This window comes from Notechis scutatus, chromosome 1, assembly GCF_049901735.1.
Source record: "Notechis scutatus isolate UNSWTSFEM ecotype Mainland chromosome 1, rNotScu1.2, whole genome shotgun sequence".
NCBI lineage: Eukaryota > Metazoa > Chordata > Lepidosauria > Squamata > Elapidae > Notechis > Notechis scutatus.
In genome coordinates, this window is record NC_142009.1 from 109,720,029 (window position 1) to 109,738,155 (window position 18,127).

The 18,127-nt window shown below is 34.4% G+C and overlaps 1 protein-coding gene across 1 annotated transcript in view; it reads left to right on the forward strand.

Annotated features, from left to right (window-relative positions):
* ASCC3 (activating signal cointegrator 1 complex subunit 3) overlaps window positions 1–18,127 on the forward strand; it is a 238,290-nt gene that overhangs the window by 206,184 nt on the left and 13,979 nt on the right. The window contains exon 37 of the mRNA XM_026666607.2: window positions 8,317–8,541. Coding sequence (XP_026522392.2) covers window positions 8,317–8,541 — 225 coding nt within the window. The remainder of the gene's footprint in view (window positions 1–8,316; window positions 8,542–18,127) is intronic.

Consider the following 18,127-nt stretch of genomic DNA (forward strand, 5'->3'; position numbering starts at 1 on the left):
GAATTAATTATAAAAATCCTTCTCATGAGAAAGGATGAGCATAAGAAGAACTCATGGAGTTCTCTTTAAAAAAGCTGAATGAGATGAGACTTTAAAGTTCAACACTAGAGGGTACCAGAAGGAACTAAAGATTACAATTAAAAGAGTATACTTAAATTTGACTTTTTATGCAGAATGAAGAAAAATATTTTAACATTCAATATATTGAAGGATATTTTTAACAATTGATCCCGAAATTAATTCTAAGAATAACTGTATAGGTAGACCGATATATTTCTTTTCTTTTTCTTCACTATATTCATTTTTTTTTTCCATTTTTCTATTTTTTTCTTTTCTACTCTTTCTATTTTTTCTCTTTATTATTTTACTTTTTTAGTTTGTATGAGTTTTTTATCTCCATAATTCTGCATTTTAATAAAATTATTGTTTTAAAAGAGCCTATGTTACTTCCATTTTATTTAAAATCTAAACCTCTGTATGAATTTGGAGACTCATGTATGAATTCGGAGCTAATTCTAATCAGTTCTCTGATGCCAATCAGCTGCATTTTTCCTTTTGTACAAGCTTAGACTTAAATATATGTAGAGTCTTCATAGTAAAGAACTAGATACTGGAAAACAAATTGAAGCTGAATTTTGTATTAGATTAAGATGTTATTTCCAAGTATTAGACATCAGGGAAATCAGGGCAGGTTTGCACTTTTCTTTAATTGTTATCTTCATACCATGGGGGTCTTCCAGAATTCAGTTTAGTCATATAATTTCAATGGAAGGATGGCCTTTTATAAGATTTATTCTATAATAGACCTACTGCAAATAAACAAATTGCACACTATCATATTCAAAGTCGTACCTTTGTCTTACGCCCAAATTGTCTGCAGATCTCCTCTGCTACACTTTACCCTAAATTTAGTCATTAAAGGGTTTTTGCTGGTCTCACTATGGGAAGCTAATTCTGCTTTTCTGCAATGGGCTCTAGATTATGAAATAACATAACTGGAATTGAGACCTGGCAGTTATTTTTTTTATAGTTTAGAGAGAAATTAAAAAATAACTTACACCGCTCTCAGATTTTTAGACTTAAAAAGAAAAACTATATTTAAAAAAAAAAATTAAATTGCTGGATTGGTAAGTGATCATTAGTTTGAATGTTACAGGATGCTTGCAAACATGAAATAGGAATAAATCTCTCTTTTTTTTTTAAAGATAAATGTGAAGATTCATATTTGAAAGATCTGTTCATATCTAAACTTGTCTGCTGTACACTCTCCTTTACAACACTTCAAAAGGGACAGAAATAATAAAAGTATGTTCTGCACTGAGTGTGTTATTTCTCCAGCTATTTTCCAAGGTCACTGAAAGTAATGGAGATTTAAAATAGGGGTTCAGAGAGGTGTTAACTTTCAGATAATGCATGACTGTTTCCCTGACATACCTGAAAGGGAGAAGTGCACTGAAACTATAACATTTGATAGACCTACAGATGAATTGGTATATCATACTTGATTGATCAGGCCAGAAATAAACAAACAAATACCAACCCTTAAATCATCCTGAAGGTACAAGCAGAATTTTGCCCTTTGTATTCAAAGCAGGAGACAAAAAACAACTCTCACATTTGTCCCTTCAGACCATGTAGCAAATGTCTCTTCAGTGCTGATCTGCCTGAAAAAATAAAAATTCATTTGCATTCATCAAACTTTAACAACTATCTATCCTATGAAGCTGGTACCACAAACCAAATCTTGTGGAGTAAAAATAAACTTCTAGAAACAGAAATTTGTATAAAAATAAATATCACAAGAGTAAGCTTAACTACAATATTGTTAGGAGCCACTTTAATAGAGGCATTTCCTTGTGCTTGGTTTGCTACTTATAAATCTAGGACTGGCTTAATTCCATCTGTTTGCTAGTAGAAATTGGTGGGGAGAGTTGGTTCGTATATTAGGCTTATAATTACTGTAACTAACCACTCAAGAGTTGAATACTTCCCCATACACACACATATCAATAGGTTAAATGACTTGGTGAAAGAAGCAAATTTTTAATGCATATGTTTAACCTTACATCTATAAAAAGCAAATCTTAAAAATTGAGCAAATAATTTAGAGAAAATGTGCTTAAAAGTGACTCAGTACAGGGCAAATATTTTTACTAACCTTAATCTATTTCTTAGCAAGTGTTGCCTTTTCCTTTCATCCAGAGAGCAGTGGGGTTATATTTTACTCGTAACTTAGTCAAGGAACATTATATGTTTCTCCATTTTATTTTGTGATAGAACAACCTGAACAGAAGAGTTGTAGCAGGATTTTTTCTTTGTACAAGCGTCATATTTACTGCATTGATTTCTTTTTCCCATTTTTTCCCATTTTTTCTGTAATCAGAGAACAAGATGAGGATTGGCTTGATAACAAGGATAAATGGAGTTCTATCTCTAGGTTACAATAATTTCACATCTTTTTTTCTATCCTACCTCAACTCAAATAAATTTGATAGTAAAGTTGAAGAATGCTCTATTGTCAAAAAATACTGGCATATTGAAGTTGAAAAACATTGTAATACTGATAGTCTGACTTTATCACAAACTACAGAAAACAGGTGTTCTAAGGTTACACTTTTGGTGGCAGTAGACCATAAGACACGTTTGAGCATCTAATTTTATATCCACTTTAGAAGGTGAAATTAAATATATTGAGATCCATATGTGAATGTTTTATTTTATGTTAAGCTGCTTTGTTATGCTTGAAAGCATATTAAATATATGTAAATGCTTTCAAAATCATTTAAAATAATTTACTTGATATTGTTCTGAATTTATTTTCCTTAAGATGCTTTCCCTTAAGACTGTTACAGGTTGAAACAGTAAAAAAAAAAAGAGAGAGATGTCTTTAATGCATCACTAATTGTGGGGTGATGATCCAGGATGTGCTTTCATACTGATAGAAGTGTATGTTTCTAGATTTTTCTCCCCATAGCAGTTTCTTCATCATCCCCATAATATAGAGATGAGATTAAATGAGGCATAATGCAATATTAAAGTCAGTATCGTGTAATAGCTAAATTAGCTAGAAACCAAGAGACTGTAACTAGCCAGTAGACTGTGAGTCCTTCCATAGGCATAAAAGTATGCTGGGCAAATTTGAGCTAGTCATTCTCTGTCAGCCCAATTCATAGGTGTGTTCTTGTGAGGAAAATATGAGGTGGGAAAAATATATATCTGCACATTTGTATTCATAGTATATGGAATATGAATACTGGATATTTAGGCGACTTTATCTAAAGATTTGTTTAATTGTTATAGACATCCTTCCATTAAATGTGTTGCTCATGAGTGCTAAACAGTTTTGACTGTAAAACATTATTTATAATTCTCTTTGTTTACTGTTCCTGTTTATTCCAATTTCCATGGTGCTTCCAAAATCCTTGTTCAAACTTTTTATTTTCTGTATTTCTAAAACCTTTTATTTATTGGTATCTTGTACAGAATTTATAATCTGTGCCAATCCCAAAGGTTCTGGGTGGCTAAGTACAAAATAGCCAAAATAGAAACAATGCAAACATTTAACTAGAATTGGGGGGGTGGGAGAACCTAGAATAATAACACAATATTAAAATCTGAAATGGCAATCTATAATCAGCCATAATTGGTATGGCTGAAAGTTGATTGGAACAGTACTGCTTTTAATGTTTCCTAAAACTGAGTAATGTTAGCACTGAAGAGACCTCCAGAAAGAAGTTGGGAAGGGGGCTACTACAGACAAGGCCGGCCATTTGGTCCACCTCCTATGTACCTTTCAAATAAGGAACCTCCAGGAAACCCTCTCTGGATGACCTCACTAGATTCATTCATCACAAGACAGTGGCTGACATTTATCAGTGCTGTGCCATTTATGGTTTTAAGGGCCATAAGTAGCATTTTGAACTGAGTCTGGAAGCTTACTGGTAGCCAATGAAGCAACATTAAAATAGAGACTATTCTACATTGGCAGTGTAGAATAATGAAAAAAAAATAACTAGTAACTTTGCTGCCAAAACTTACAACCATTATAGCTTCCAGGTCATCTCTGAGGCAACCCCAATATATTACAATAGTTCAGTTGAGTCATGTTCAAGGTGCAAGGTAGTGTTGCTAAGCAGCAACTTAGAATTCAAGAGAACACCTAAATTTTAAATCATACCCATTGTTGTTGGAAGTCAGGGAACATAGGAAAGTTTAATAATCCACATAATATATGTGTGGATCCAAGTAGTGTGGCCATTTGCATTTGACCGATGGAAATGTTGTCAATGCAGAGATTTTCTAAGTGTCTTCCAAGATTTTTTTGGTATGGCACTCAGTGTGCCAATAACTATTCGTATTGGCATTATCCTATCCAGAGCAATTACCAGGACCAATTTTCTTAAGATTTCTGTGTTTATGAACAAACAACAGTTTTGACGTGAAAAGATTTAATCTGAGCTTGCTTTGCCTCATTCAAATGGTCACAGCGTCCAGACTTTGACAAATTGTCACAGCCATTCAGGACTTTCAAAGCCTCTCCTTTATTACCTACAGAAATGATATATAGCTAGGTATGTTGGTTGGAGACCCCAACCTGATGGATAAATTCTGTAAACAGTTTGTGTAACTGTTAAATAACATGAGAGAAAGCACTGGGCTCTGTTGAACTAAAATAGAATACAGGACAAGAAAGTACAAGTTCTCGACCAAAAAGGTTCAGTAGAATGAATGAAAAGATTATTATTTAAGGGGATAGGGAAGTTGCTTGGACAGAGTAAAAAGAAAATTATGTTACAGACTATCACAGAATGAATGTATGCTAATACAAAGAATACTTGCTGGAATGATTAAATGAAAGATTATGCAAATGAGAAAAATGTATATAAGAAAATAATTGATGATCACATGCATGTACATCACCTTTTAAATATTGTCAGAAAAGCCAAATTTACATAATATATTACTAGTGCCTCAAATTCCACATTAAACAAGTTTCCCAGTACAGTGTTGATAAAGAGGACAGTTGCATTTACAAGCTCAGGGAATGTGAGGGGCTGATTTGGTTTGGTTTAGTTTAATTTAAGACACTTAGTGTTACAAATTAATCAGTTTGGCCTGAGAAGTCTACAATTCATTAACTTTAAAGGCTTTGCTATTTCTCATGGTTGAACTTAAGTTTTAACATGAATAAGGCTTTCTTTTGTCACCTGCATTGGTCAAGCTATTCCACATCTCACAACTCTGTCCAATGTATATTTGTTTAGGAGTATTACTGACTTTAATGGCACTTGGTCCTTAGTTATTTTGCACCAGATTGTGATTGTGCTGCATAATATTATGTAGGCTGGCTAGATGTTAGTCTCATTGTATAGAACACTTAATGCCTGCATCCTTAAATCATTATAAAATATGTTACTAAAATAGAGTGTACTTGCTTTTTTAATAAATCTAGGAACTGGTATACAGTATAAATCTACATTGGAGTGAAGTAATTTTATGCTTAGAATAATTTGGATAAGAGAATAACATTGATGAAATAAAAAGAGCTTGCTTACAAATAATATTAATTGAATAGGAAAAATACTGTAATTTCAAGCTATTATTTTCCCAAGCTCTTCTGATAGTAAACTATCAGTATGTATTTTAAGACTTTTGGATTCTACCCCTTGGTATATCTGTTTTTGTGAATTTTCACTTGATATTTGTATGTGACTGATTAACATTTGGGTGGCAGTAATTCAAAATTAGTTTTAATTAGGGAATTTAGGTGTGCCTTTATTGGGGACCAGTAAAGTGTCCCTTATAGCTTTTTTATGTTAATGGTACCAGTTCTCCTGAACAAACAAATCTATATCATTATTTCAGCTCTTTGGAATCATTGGTTTTGAACTGCTAGCTAAGGCAAGAGAAAACTCAGAATAAATATTTTCTTAGGCTTTAGTGAAAACTTCAATAACACAGGAAAAGCTTTTGAATTTTGAACTGATTGTTAGGCAAAAGAGTGACTGAATGATTAAATAAAAAATGCAAAGTGCTTCTAATTTTATCTTTGACACCAAATTGTATAGAAGTATAAAAGGATAATCTAGATTATAGAAAAGGATAATTTAGATTATTTTATGATAATCTAAAAATCAATAAATATGATCTGACATCATTTTGGGAGATCAAAGTAGATTTAATGCAAATAAAAACTTGTCATTGCGAAAAGTTGTGAAAATCTCTCAGTCTGAAAACTGAATGTCCATTTACTATTGAAATGTAGAATGAGAATTGAGATGTAGACAGACCCAGGTCTATTTAAAGGCTGCATGATGTTACTTCATGTTATCAATGTTACTTTTGTTCTTCACAATTTAGAAAAGAATATATATTTTTTATGGCCTGTTGTAGCTCTCTTTCCCAAGAAGTGCTACAGCATATATTTTTGAAATTGCTGTTTGGTTACTAAATCCTAATAGATGATTTTTCACTTTGTAAAACCAGAAAGGGGATTCGGAATAAATATTTGTATCATTGCAGCCAAAAACTATTGGGGACTCTATAAATACTTTTTTTTTTCAGCTCTTTCACTTTTCTTCCTCATTATTTCCTGGAAACCCAGTAAAGAAATTCTATGTTTCTATCAGAAAGCTTCCAAATCTATGTGATATTATGCCTTATATATCAGCAGCTACATTTTTACCATCAGCTCTTGTTTGAATTTCCAAATTCATTCAGCTTCTTACAGGCACTTAAGGGAGATGAAGGAACAGTTCATTTGGCATTCTTAATGTTCTTAGTGATGCACCCGTTCTCCAATTTTGAACAGTCTTTTCAAAGTGCTGCTGCCAGGCTCTTGTTTTTGTTGTTCATAAATTGGCATTGTGTAATCTGTGGAACTTGCAGGGCAGGTTTGTGCTAAAAAGGGAATTGAACGCAGAAAAACCTGAGTGAACAGCAAGGCCACTTTGATTTGATTATGAAGGATGTTTCTTTATTCCGTCTGTCTTCCTGCAATCTGAAAACAGTAGCAGGGGGTTACAAGCTGAGTTCATCATAGAGTTGTCAATCACTGCCATTTCACATTTGCAGTGGAAGATGTCTTTATTCAAGGACAGCTGGGCAAATCAGAAGCACAGATTTGCAGTTAGTAGCCTGTCCTGCCGATGCTAAGCAAACAGGGACAGGGCAGGCAGACCAGCCTGTCACATAAAAATATAATGGACTAGGCTGACCTTGGTGCCCTACATTCAGCTTCGTTCCCAGATGCATAAAAGCTCCAGTGCTCATTCTCAATTTCCTTTAATTACTTACATGATGTAGATAAGAAAATGAACTTCACTTACAATCATCCATCACACACACATAGGAAATGAAGTAGGCAAAGTGTTTGAAACCAGAGGAGTATTTTGGAAGTAAATAAAACAGGTTGTTGAGCGGGAGAAAGGAGACTTTTTGCTGTTTTCCAGAAATTCCTGCTCAGCTGCAGCCATTCTGCTGATCCCACCCCTTAGTCTGTCTCATGGCTAGAGCTACCAAGCCCAAAAAGAAAAATCTCCTTGGTAAATATCCTTTAAAATATTGTTCAGGGATGTGGCTTAAATAAGAGTGAAACAAACATGAAGAATTCTATAGGGCTTAAGATGCCACTGACCCTTTGATTCAGAAAATAAATGACCACGGTTTTCACAAAAGAATGGAAAAGACATCAAGGATTAGGTAGCAGTTGTCTGCAGTCTGTCTTTTTTTTTTTTAAACACTGTTCAAAGACCATGACATTTTTAGAGGTTGCTTAGGTTTTATTTCTAGGGTTTTCTGGATTATGATTCCAGTTTTTTTTATCCTCCTGTCTTGAGGCTTTATCTGTCAATTAAAAGGAATATTTTATCATACAGTAACCATGTGCACACAAGTAAAGCGTATTACATGAATTCTCATATACAGCTTTTACACAGTTAATTTTAATTAACCTGCAGTTGGCCAAATTTACAACTCAGAGAACATTTTCTTTTGAAAAGCATTTGAATTTTTGCCAAAAAAACATTACTATATTGTAAATGTAATCCAGCCTTTCTCTAGTGCTTCTTGTACTTATGGATGAGCAATAAATCTGAAAGCTTTAGGAACACTTAGGTAACTTTTTTCCAATCTGTGCTTCCAACTGTGGCCCTTTGTAGCTACAGAGGCCCATATTTCTGGTGAGTGATTTTATTAGGGACTTGGGTAAAATTTGCCAAAGCAAGCTCCTAGTTGCCTGTATCCCAGTTCTATCCATTTTTTTTTACACTAATGTTCTCATTCCCTCCCTCCCTCCCTCCCTCTCTCTCTTTTCAGGATGCTGAAGAATACGCAGACCTCCCAGTGAGGCACAATGAGGATCAAATGAATAGCGAACTTGCCAAAAGTCTCCCCATTGAAGTCAACCCACATTCTTTTGACAGCTCACACACCAAATGTCATCTCCTGTTGCAAGCCCACTTTGAACATGCTGTGCTTCCATGTCCAGATTATGTCACTGATACCAAGACGGTGTTAGACCAGTCAATCAGAATATGTCAGGTACAATTAATTTTTTTATGCTTAATGGTCTAGTTTGGTATTTATGACTGCCAGAATCTAGATTTGAAAATGTGCCGGAATTGTTCATATAGATTATTACATCATAGTTTAGTCACACATTTTAATGCATAATATTTCATAGGCTTTATCTCTTTTTTATTAGTTTATAATATAAAATACAAAAGAAAATAGAGGAGGGAAAAGAAAGAAAAGGCTTTGACTTCAAACTCCCTTTGGTGCAGTAGAATAAGATAATAACATCAAACCTCAACTTTTTACTTTTACATAATGGTATAAGCTAGCTGTTTCTATAACAACAAATCTATTTAATTGGTAAACCCCAAAATCAAAGTTTCATTTTTTACCCACCCCAAGCACAAAGTCTAGAAGTGATTTCCCAACAGAAACAAAAGTAATCATGTTTTTTTCTTTAATCAAAGCAATCAATTTAGCCATCTCTGCTAACTCCATTAACTTTTGCAGCCATTCATCCATTGTGGGAATCAAAGTGTCCTTCTATTTCATAGGACTTATCTCATGCATCATTACATCAGTGATATGAGGTAGATGGGCCTTAATTAACAAAATATTTTGCCTATTTTATTCAAACAAAATAGATTGGCTTGATATATTGTATTTTTGGAATATGAGTTTATAAATGCTCAAAAAATACAGGCCTCAGATAATTGCTTCACACCAGTACACACTACAAATCATTTTAGTGTATATACATTTTTAATATTACCACTGTATTGTTGATGTCGGTGCAGGTTCTCACTGCCTGTTTCTGAACAACGTGTAATGAATTGCATGAAAGGTCAAAAGTTAAATAGAAATTTGATAAGCTTTTAATCAATTTTTAAGCCAAGATCATTATGACTGTTTATTATGTATTTCTTTCCCTTCAGAGTTGATAAGATACAGTTCCACTTAACACTGATTAAATATGATTTACCAAAACTGAAGCAATTCTTCTTACGAAGATTTCACATTACTAGAAATTTAGTATGTCAGTACTTCTGTGACATAAGGCTACCCTTATGATATTCAGCCTTAATCTTTTGAAAAGTATTTACCCTGTATATGTTAAGCACATTTCAGCAGTATATCTATGCCTTGAGAGCAGAGTTATGGCCATATTTTGTTCCGTACCTAGTAAGGGTTAGGGTTAGGGTTCGGGTTCATACCTTGAATTGCTATGTCTATTTTTTGTTTCAAAACCATCCATCTGTTTACACATACAAATATTTATTTTGGTTTTCAGCTTGTGAAAAAGAAAGTTACTTTATTCTGACGGGCACTTTTATATGAAAAGTTTCATATAGTGGCATTTACATGTTTTTGAACTCTTTTGAATATTCATTATTTCTGCATAGATATGACCTAAAACATGATATGTTGTCTACACAAGTTCTAAAATTAGATAAAGAAAACCCAATTAATCAAATGAATCAAAATTTTTATACTTATTCATTTGTTGAAGAAAATGATATAAAGCTATATATTTGTGACAGATGTGTGTGAATCTTTGCTTTCTATGTGTGCCTCCCTCGGCAGCAATAACAGCAACTAAACATTTTTGATAATGTTTATCAGTCCTGCATGCCAACTTGGAGAAATTTTAGCCTATCTGTCCTAACAGAACAGCTTCGATTCAGGGATGTTGATAGTTATCCACTTCAGGTGCTGGCACAACATTTCTATAGAATTAATGTCAGGATTTTGATCCATGCCTTGTGTGGGGAACAGATGATGTTAGTTCATATTTACCTAGAAAAGTTGAACATTCAAAACTTCTTTATGTAAACTTTTAAGTACTACTGTACATGTTATTGTGTTGGTCTAAACAAAAAAGATGAGTATGATATTAGAAAATAGTCCTACAACGTAATTTTTTCACTTAGCTGGGGCAGCCTATCTTGATCTATTAAATTCATCCTGCTCATCCTACCAAGGTTCACAGAAGTTTTGAAGCCTTTTGTTAGCTTCAAGGCTCAAGCATGTGAATCAACTGAAATCCCATGACTCCTTTATCTCTAAATACACTTTAATTTTACTACATTAAATTCTCAAAAACATAGCCCAAACACTTTATTCTTTATTTTGGCTTCTTACAAGGCCAAAGACCAAAGAATGTTCTTCTAGTACAGAAGTCTCCAGTGTTGTTTGCTGTATTGGCATGATAGTTGCAGCAGCTAATCTGGGTCGGTCACCAAGAACAGAGGTTTTTGTCTTCCTAGCTTTCGGACTCATGCTGGAGTCCTTCTTCAGAGAACTTCTCTCTTTACACAGTATGTGCTGTTTCCGTTCTGTGTAGAGAACTCTGCTAAAGAAAAGTTCTCTGAGGACAGGCTCCAGGATAAGTCTGAAAGCTCAGAAGACAAAACCTCTAGTCCTGGTGAGTGAGCCAGGTTGGATCCTGCAATATTCTCCTGGAACACATATATTCTTATTCATTCCTGGCATGACAGTTATTGAAAAATCTTCCTTTCCAGTATTCCAGTCCCAAGGGTCAGGATTCTGCAGTGTTGATGTTTCATCTTTTACTGCTATTACTGTTAGCATAACAGTTACAAAGCAGTGTGCTGAGATATTACACGAGTCCTCAGTCTCCAACCACAGTCGGAAGCGATACTAAAAACAGGATTGTAAAGTGAAACATCATGTGACTGTGCCCAACTTACAATGTCATTCTTATACAGTCATTAACTAATCATGCTGTTGTTATTAAGCATGATATCATGTGACCTCAACTTGCAACTTCCTGATGATTTCCCCGCTGACTTTGCTTTGTATGAAACTGGCCGTGAAGGTCACAAGTGGTCCATAGTCATGTGACTGTGGGATGCTGTGACCATTGTAAATGCATGCCAGTTGCCAAACACTTGAATTGTAATCATGTGACTGCAAGGATGCTGCAATGGCCACAGTTTCAAGGACTCATCATAAATCTCTTTTGTCAGTGCTGTCACAACTCTGGTCACTGAACAAGCAGTTGGTAAGCAAGGACTACGGACTACCTATATTTGATTCTTGATGGTGCTTGTGACACTCATTTGTATCTGGCCTTAGGGCACTATAAATTTGATTTAATGACACACATTTCATTACATGAAGAAGTCAATCCATGTAATTTTGAGAAATGCTAGGAAGTCTGTGAGGATAGAGTTTATGGAACTTTTAAAAAAAACCTATTGTCAGCACCTCCATTCACTTTATATAAAGCACCTTATATTTAATGGGGTTAATACTTCTTTTGAAGGGAAGATAAATATGAATATTTATCAGTGTAGCATAAACATAAATGAGCATGCCTATGTTGATTACAGCAGTATATAAATAACAATAAAGAAAAAAAAATTAAGCCTCCTTATAGTACTAGTTGAATAGTTTCCACCTGCCCTCAAATGGAGAATTCATTTCCAGTGTTTGTGATTTTTTACATGTTTGTTTTTGAACACTCCAGATAGCCATAAGAACTGTTGCATGGTAATATATTTGCTGACAGTTTGATGATACGGTTCTCCTGAAGTACAATTACTCCTTCCTCCTAAACTCATGACAAACCTTTTTCCCAGTTGGTGCTGGAGGAAATGACTAATGCTTAACCCATTTGTGTGATCAATTCACTTAAGCAGCTACTGTGAAATGTTAATCACAACTTTAATTTGTACTGCATTAGCATTTTGATTAACTTGTAGGCTTGCTAGCATACTTGAAGCATTTTTACTCATAGTTACTGCTCGGAAATGACTTTTTGATTAATTAAGTTTGTTAGATAGCAGCTGAGCTTCCTGAATGCTAACCTTATGGGGCTAAAAGTTCAGCAGAAAGTTACTGTGAACAACTGTTGCCACTGAATAGAATTCTTAAAAATGTACTTTCAGTTCTAAGGTGTTTATACAATATTGAATGTTCTGAGAAAATGGACCTTAACCTTCCAAAGAATGCCAATTTATCTGGATAACATAATTCTAAAGTTTTATTTGTACTTTAAAAATCGGGCATGACCTTAGAAATTGATTTGAATTTAGCATCTTTTTAAGTTTACAAAGTCATCTTTTTGTTCTTTACAGAATCATTTTTGGACAATTATATGATGTTGTTTTGTAAAATATTTCATAAAATTAATTACCATATAGTGCATAATTTAGAAAGTATTGCCACACAGAAAATAAAGGATCCGTAGTTGTTTCCTCCTTGAACCTTTGTCCCTTCAGAATTCTGGAATTTGAAAGTTTTGTTTGCACTGGCCTTTACTGAGCAAACTGTAAATCAGTTCTGCATTATTGTAGCTTATGCAGTCATAATTCAAAACTCATCCACCTTCATTTCAATTTGTTGGATTGAAAGTTAGTATACTCATGAACTCCCTGCTCTTTTGGAATTGTCATGGATTTTATATTTTGATGCCAACCTTTACTTTAGAGGTTTGCCAACTTTCTCAGTTCACAGCATCCTTAGTGTCTCATTTTTTTTTCACAGTGTACCTGTAGGCAAAAACTATAGCAATCTTGAGCTGTATTGTGACTGACAAATTTTGAATACCGCTGTGTTTCACTCAAACTTTAAATATCCCATGATGTCCCTGTGAGTTTGCTGTGGTGCCCTAGGATGCCATAACGTTCAGTTGGTAACTCACTCATAGTTGTATAAACTTTCTCACCATGCCCTTCATATGTTTCTCCTTTTACAGAATCTGGATTTACCTATAAAAAGGAAACTAAAAAAATTATCCCTTCAACTCTCATAGATTATCTCTATCAAAAAAACAGTTATACAAGCTATAGTCTCCTTCATGCAAGATATTTGTAGCAAAGTAAGGACCAGAGCATGGGTTTTAGCTATTGAACCACATGACAATCATGACTTCAGTCATTTATTTCACTTATAGTATGTTTGGATTTGCTCAGAGATGTGGTATTTCTGTACTGTCCTCTTTGTTTAGCATGTCCAAAATCTCCTTCTCTTGTACCCCTCCTTCCATTAAGAAGTCCATGCACTGGTAGCTGGTTCGAGAATCTCACCAAATGTGTAACTTTCATGTGTCCTTGATGTTCTCAACACTGACCATGTATGATAGAGCCGGAAGCTCATCTCTAATCTTTTGCATCTAAAATACATAGATCATACTAGAGATTTTGTGGCATATCAATGTTTGAAAGTAAGTTAAATGTTTATTTATTTGTTTTTATTTATTTATTTGATTTGTCAATCGCTTACAAGATAATAGGTATAAGGATAAACATAGTTATGAATACAAGAAATGAGTACATATAAGAAAAACAAAAGAAACAAAAGGACAGGGACGGTAAGCACTTTGGTGCACTTATGCACACCCCCTATAGACTTCTTAGGAAAAGGGTGTTGGGAAACAATTTGGTTTTTTAGGCTTTCTTCAGTACAAATTATATCAAGTAAAGCTATGAATGGTAATAAAAACAAACAAGTAGATCAAGGCCCATCCTGCTTTTACGTCTTATACTCCAGATATGGCACTGATGATCTTGCATTCTATATTATTCCTATCAATGTGCTTGAAAATGACAGCATCCTCGTTGATCATTTGAGCCACTCAAGATAAGTATTTTTCCATCTCGCATCAATCCCAAAGTTTTGTCAGAATAAATACCTAGTTTCTAAGGTTGCCCCTTTCTGTTCTCTTGGAAGAAATTGCTTCCATACTCTTTCCACTGATCTCTTTCTGATCAGAATCTTGAAAATATTACAGGATTTTGACCAACTGAATCCTCGTTTCAACAACTAAATTTTCCTCCTATGTTGCATCTTGGTCACTATCCTGATAGTTCAATTCAGCAGGAGCAGTTGTAAACCTCAGTTTTTGATTCACTCCATCTTACAGTTTGGAGAATTTTTTCCATAAAAATTCAGCTCAAAATCAAGATAAAATATGTCCTCTGGGTTTCTCAGAAACCATCCATAATGGCTTCCTATTCTCTAAGTAGAAAATCTTTGGGAAATTTTTAACATAAAGAAAATTGTCGCAGAAGTAACCACCACTTGCAATAATCCATTCTTCATATTTTGGCTTTTTTTTTTTTTTTTTTTACACTTGGGGCTGTCTTCCACAAGAGTACATCTTGTAGCCATCTTTTCTTTTTTCTCCTTCAAAGGATTGTATCACCTTTTTTTCTAATTAACTGGAAAAGCACTTCATGGAAAGCCTTGCTTGCCTCTATCTGCCAGTGATTCCATTAGTCCATACCTAGAATCTATCTTTCATTCTCTCTATGTTGATGGTAAAACCTTTTGAGTCAATGGCTATCATTCCTTTTCATCAATTGTCATGGAGGAGGGCATTCTGAGTCACAGTAATGTTGACCCATTTAAAGAGAAGTTAGTTATGTTCCTTTTGTAATTATCCCTTCACTATTTTTTTATGGAAATAAAATAGTACCTTATCCAAATACCTCTTTTATTCCAGAATTGATCTCTATACGTGAGTCAAGACATTTTGTTTGTTTGTTTGTTTGCTTGTTTGTATCCCACCTCTATTTCTACAAATAACCCAACAAACATACTCAAAACATCTTCCTCCTCCTGTTACCATTGTTTTGTAGGTACCATTGTACCTTTCACAATTAGATGAGAGATTACTTCATCCTCATGATGTCCAAATAGTCCTTTTCTGCTACAGCTTCATTTCAAAGGATCCAGTGCCTATTTTTGATTTTCCAATATCTATCTAAAGGATTGGGTCTCTCTCCCCAACATTTGACTAAATGGAAAAAGCAGGAATCAAGTTTTATTATGAAATGGCAGGGCAACAGAATTTTCTTTAAATCTATGCACATTCTAGAAGAGGGCAACATTTGCAGGTTTTTTTCTGTAAACCCTCTATTAAGCTATCACAGACACTTGAACTTTCTTTTCACTTAAAACAATTGGACTTCCTCTCCCAATAACAATTTTTGGAATAGCAATTCTTTCCCGGTTATCTTATGTCTGAAGATGCATCGTCAGATAATTAGCTGACTGAGTCATCTGTAAATTCACACAGCCTACCCTCTTAATGTGCATGAAATCATGTGACCTATAGGTTCCTTATATATTCTGCTATGTCATTTTCAGAGAGTCATGGGTTTACTGTGAGCTCTTTGTAGTTATGCTTAATAGGTCTTCAGGACTTGGTTCCTGATAGGATTTCTGTAACTAACAAAAGATTTGGAATGGGCCCTGAAGCAGTGCATAATTTGTATGCAAATTCACAGATGATCACTCAAAGAACTTCAATTATAGACAAGAACTAGGTCCTATGGCAAATACTGTGTATTTTCAAAATATACCCATTTATGTAATAAAGTTAAATTGCTATACTTTCTTAATTAAATTTTTATAGCCTCCTACTGATACACTCAATGGAAGACAATTCTCTTGTGGAAAACTATATTTCATTCTTTGTTCCTAGGCTTTAAAAGTATTTCCTGAATGTATCATCTGTTTCATCTGAAGCTACCTAGTGGGGTTTAATGGTTAGGTTGTACTTTCTTAAAACAAAAGTGCAGTAGAAAATTTCATTTTATTTCATTTTCCTAAACTCTTCCACTTTTTACCCAAAATAAATTTAAAGGCTTTATCAAAACTTGAAATAAATCCTGATTAAAATTCAGGATTTGAATTTCTTTGATTTAATTAATCCACCCTAAAAATAGTAAAAACTAAGAATTAGCAGCAAGTATTAAGGAGTTGAGCCTTTTCTATGTCAAAGAAAAATGCTTATATTGTGCCTGATCTAGAGTTTATTATTACTATTAAAAATGTGGCATGACATCAGCCAATTCTTCTGATGTTGGCTTTCATACACAAAGAGTTTTTCCCAAGAACCTAGGATGTCATAACGTATTGGTATAATACATGTGCGAATACATGAAGTGCAGCCTTTTGTCATTGTAATGGTTGGTCACTCCCTCAGCCAGTTGTTTAGACTAGATTTGGCATCTTTATCCACTGTCAAGTCCTTCCCAGGGACCTGGGATAGGCAGATATTATTGTTTCACGGTGTCACAGAATATAACCTATTCCAAGTAAAGCTGTCTTTTGCAGTTGATTGGTGGTGATTTTGTCAGTGCTAATGGTGTTCAACTGGTGCTTCAGGTGTTTTGGGATTGCACCCAAGGCAACTATTACTATTGGTGCTACTTTTGCTTTCTTTTGCCACAGTCATTCTACCTCTACTTGCAGGTTTTTTGTATTTTGGGATTTTTTCCAGTTCTTTCCCTTCTAATCTGTTTTCTCCAGGTATTGCCATGTCCACTATACAGGGCGGGGGGGGGGGTTGGTCTTTCTTATTGACAATTGTTAAATCTGAGGTATTATGTAGCAGGCACTTGTTTGAATTCTAAAGTCCTAGAGCACTTAGCGTCTTCATTTTCTATTACTTTGTCTATTTTATGATCCTACCACTTCTTGCTTGCAAGCAAATGATAATTCTTGCAGCTATTCCAATGTACCATTGCTACTTTGTCATGCCATTGTTTGTAGTCACTCTGCGCAATCTTCTTGCAGTAGATAATTAGGTGATCCAATGTTTCTCCAGCTTCTTTACAGAGACAGATTCTCAATTCTGGCTTTGTATGCATTTATTGTTATTATTAAATTTATATGGCTATCCCTTTCACCATGTTGATTTGGAGTGACTAACAGTTGGCATTGACATTACCATTACACACACAGTAACTTCCTCAACTTTTTTTAATCAATACAAAAATACCATTTGGACCGCCATCACAAAATCTTGGTTAAGTTTTGGTTTATTTCTCCTTCCCTCATTTTTCTGCACTGTGATCTCTCTGCCACATATTCCAAATTAGTAGCAGTATTGAATAACAGGTCAATAGCACTATTGAATAACAGGTCAATAGCACTATTGAATAACAGATCAATGGCACTATTGAACAACAATTAAGTAGCAATAGTGAAGAATAAGTCCAACTAGAACTTATGTTTCTTGAAGTGTTTGCCACATGAGTGTTTGCATCCCTTTGGAGGGTTTTATTGCTCTTCTCAATTCTTGTGATTGAAGAGTGGTTTATACAGTAGTTTCTGCTGCATACAGGGCCACTGTTTTGTTCATCTAATCCAACCTTTTTATACCTATCACCCATTTTTGTAACTCTGTTAGTAGTAAATTTTTCTAACCACCCACCGGTTCCACAGTAATGGTGATTTATAAAGTAGGGGACAAAACCCCTACCGCCCACCATGAAAGCTGGAACGCCGACTAGTGGGCGGTAGGGACCAGGTTGACTATCACTGATCTAATCCTACAAAATGTAACTTAAACATGGAAACTATAGAACAAAAGGAAAGAAAGCAAAGAGAACATTTTATTAAGACATAATAATGATAATGCCCGCAATCATAATGAATAGGATTTTTTTTAACACATAAATACTATTTAACCCTATTATCATGATCACTGCTTAATTAGAACTAGTAATTCCAAAACAAAGATCTTAGATTATTTGCATCTGGAATACAGTGCATATGAAAATTACTCAATTCACCCCATTGAGTATTTTGTTGGAATTTTCATTTCTGTTGAAGTGTCAAGTATTTGTACTTT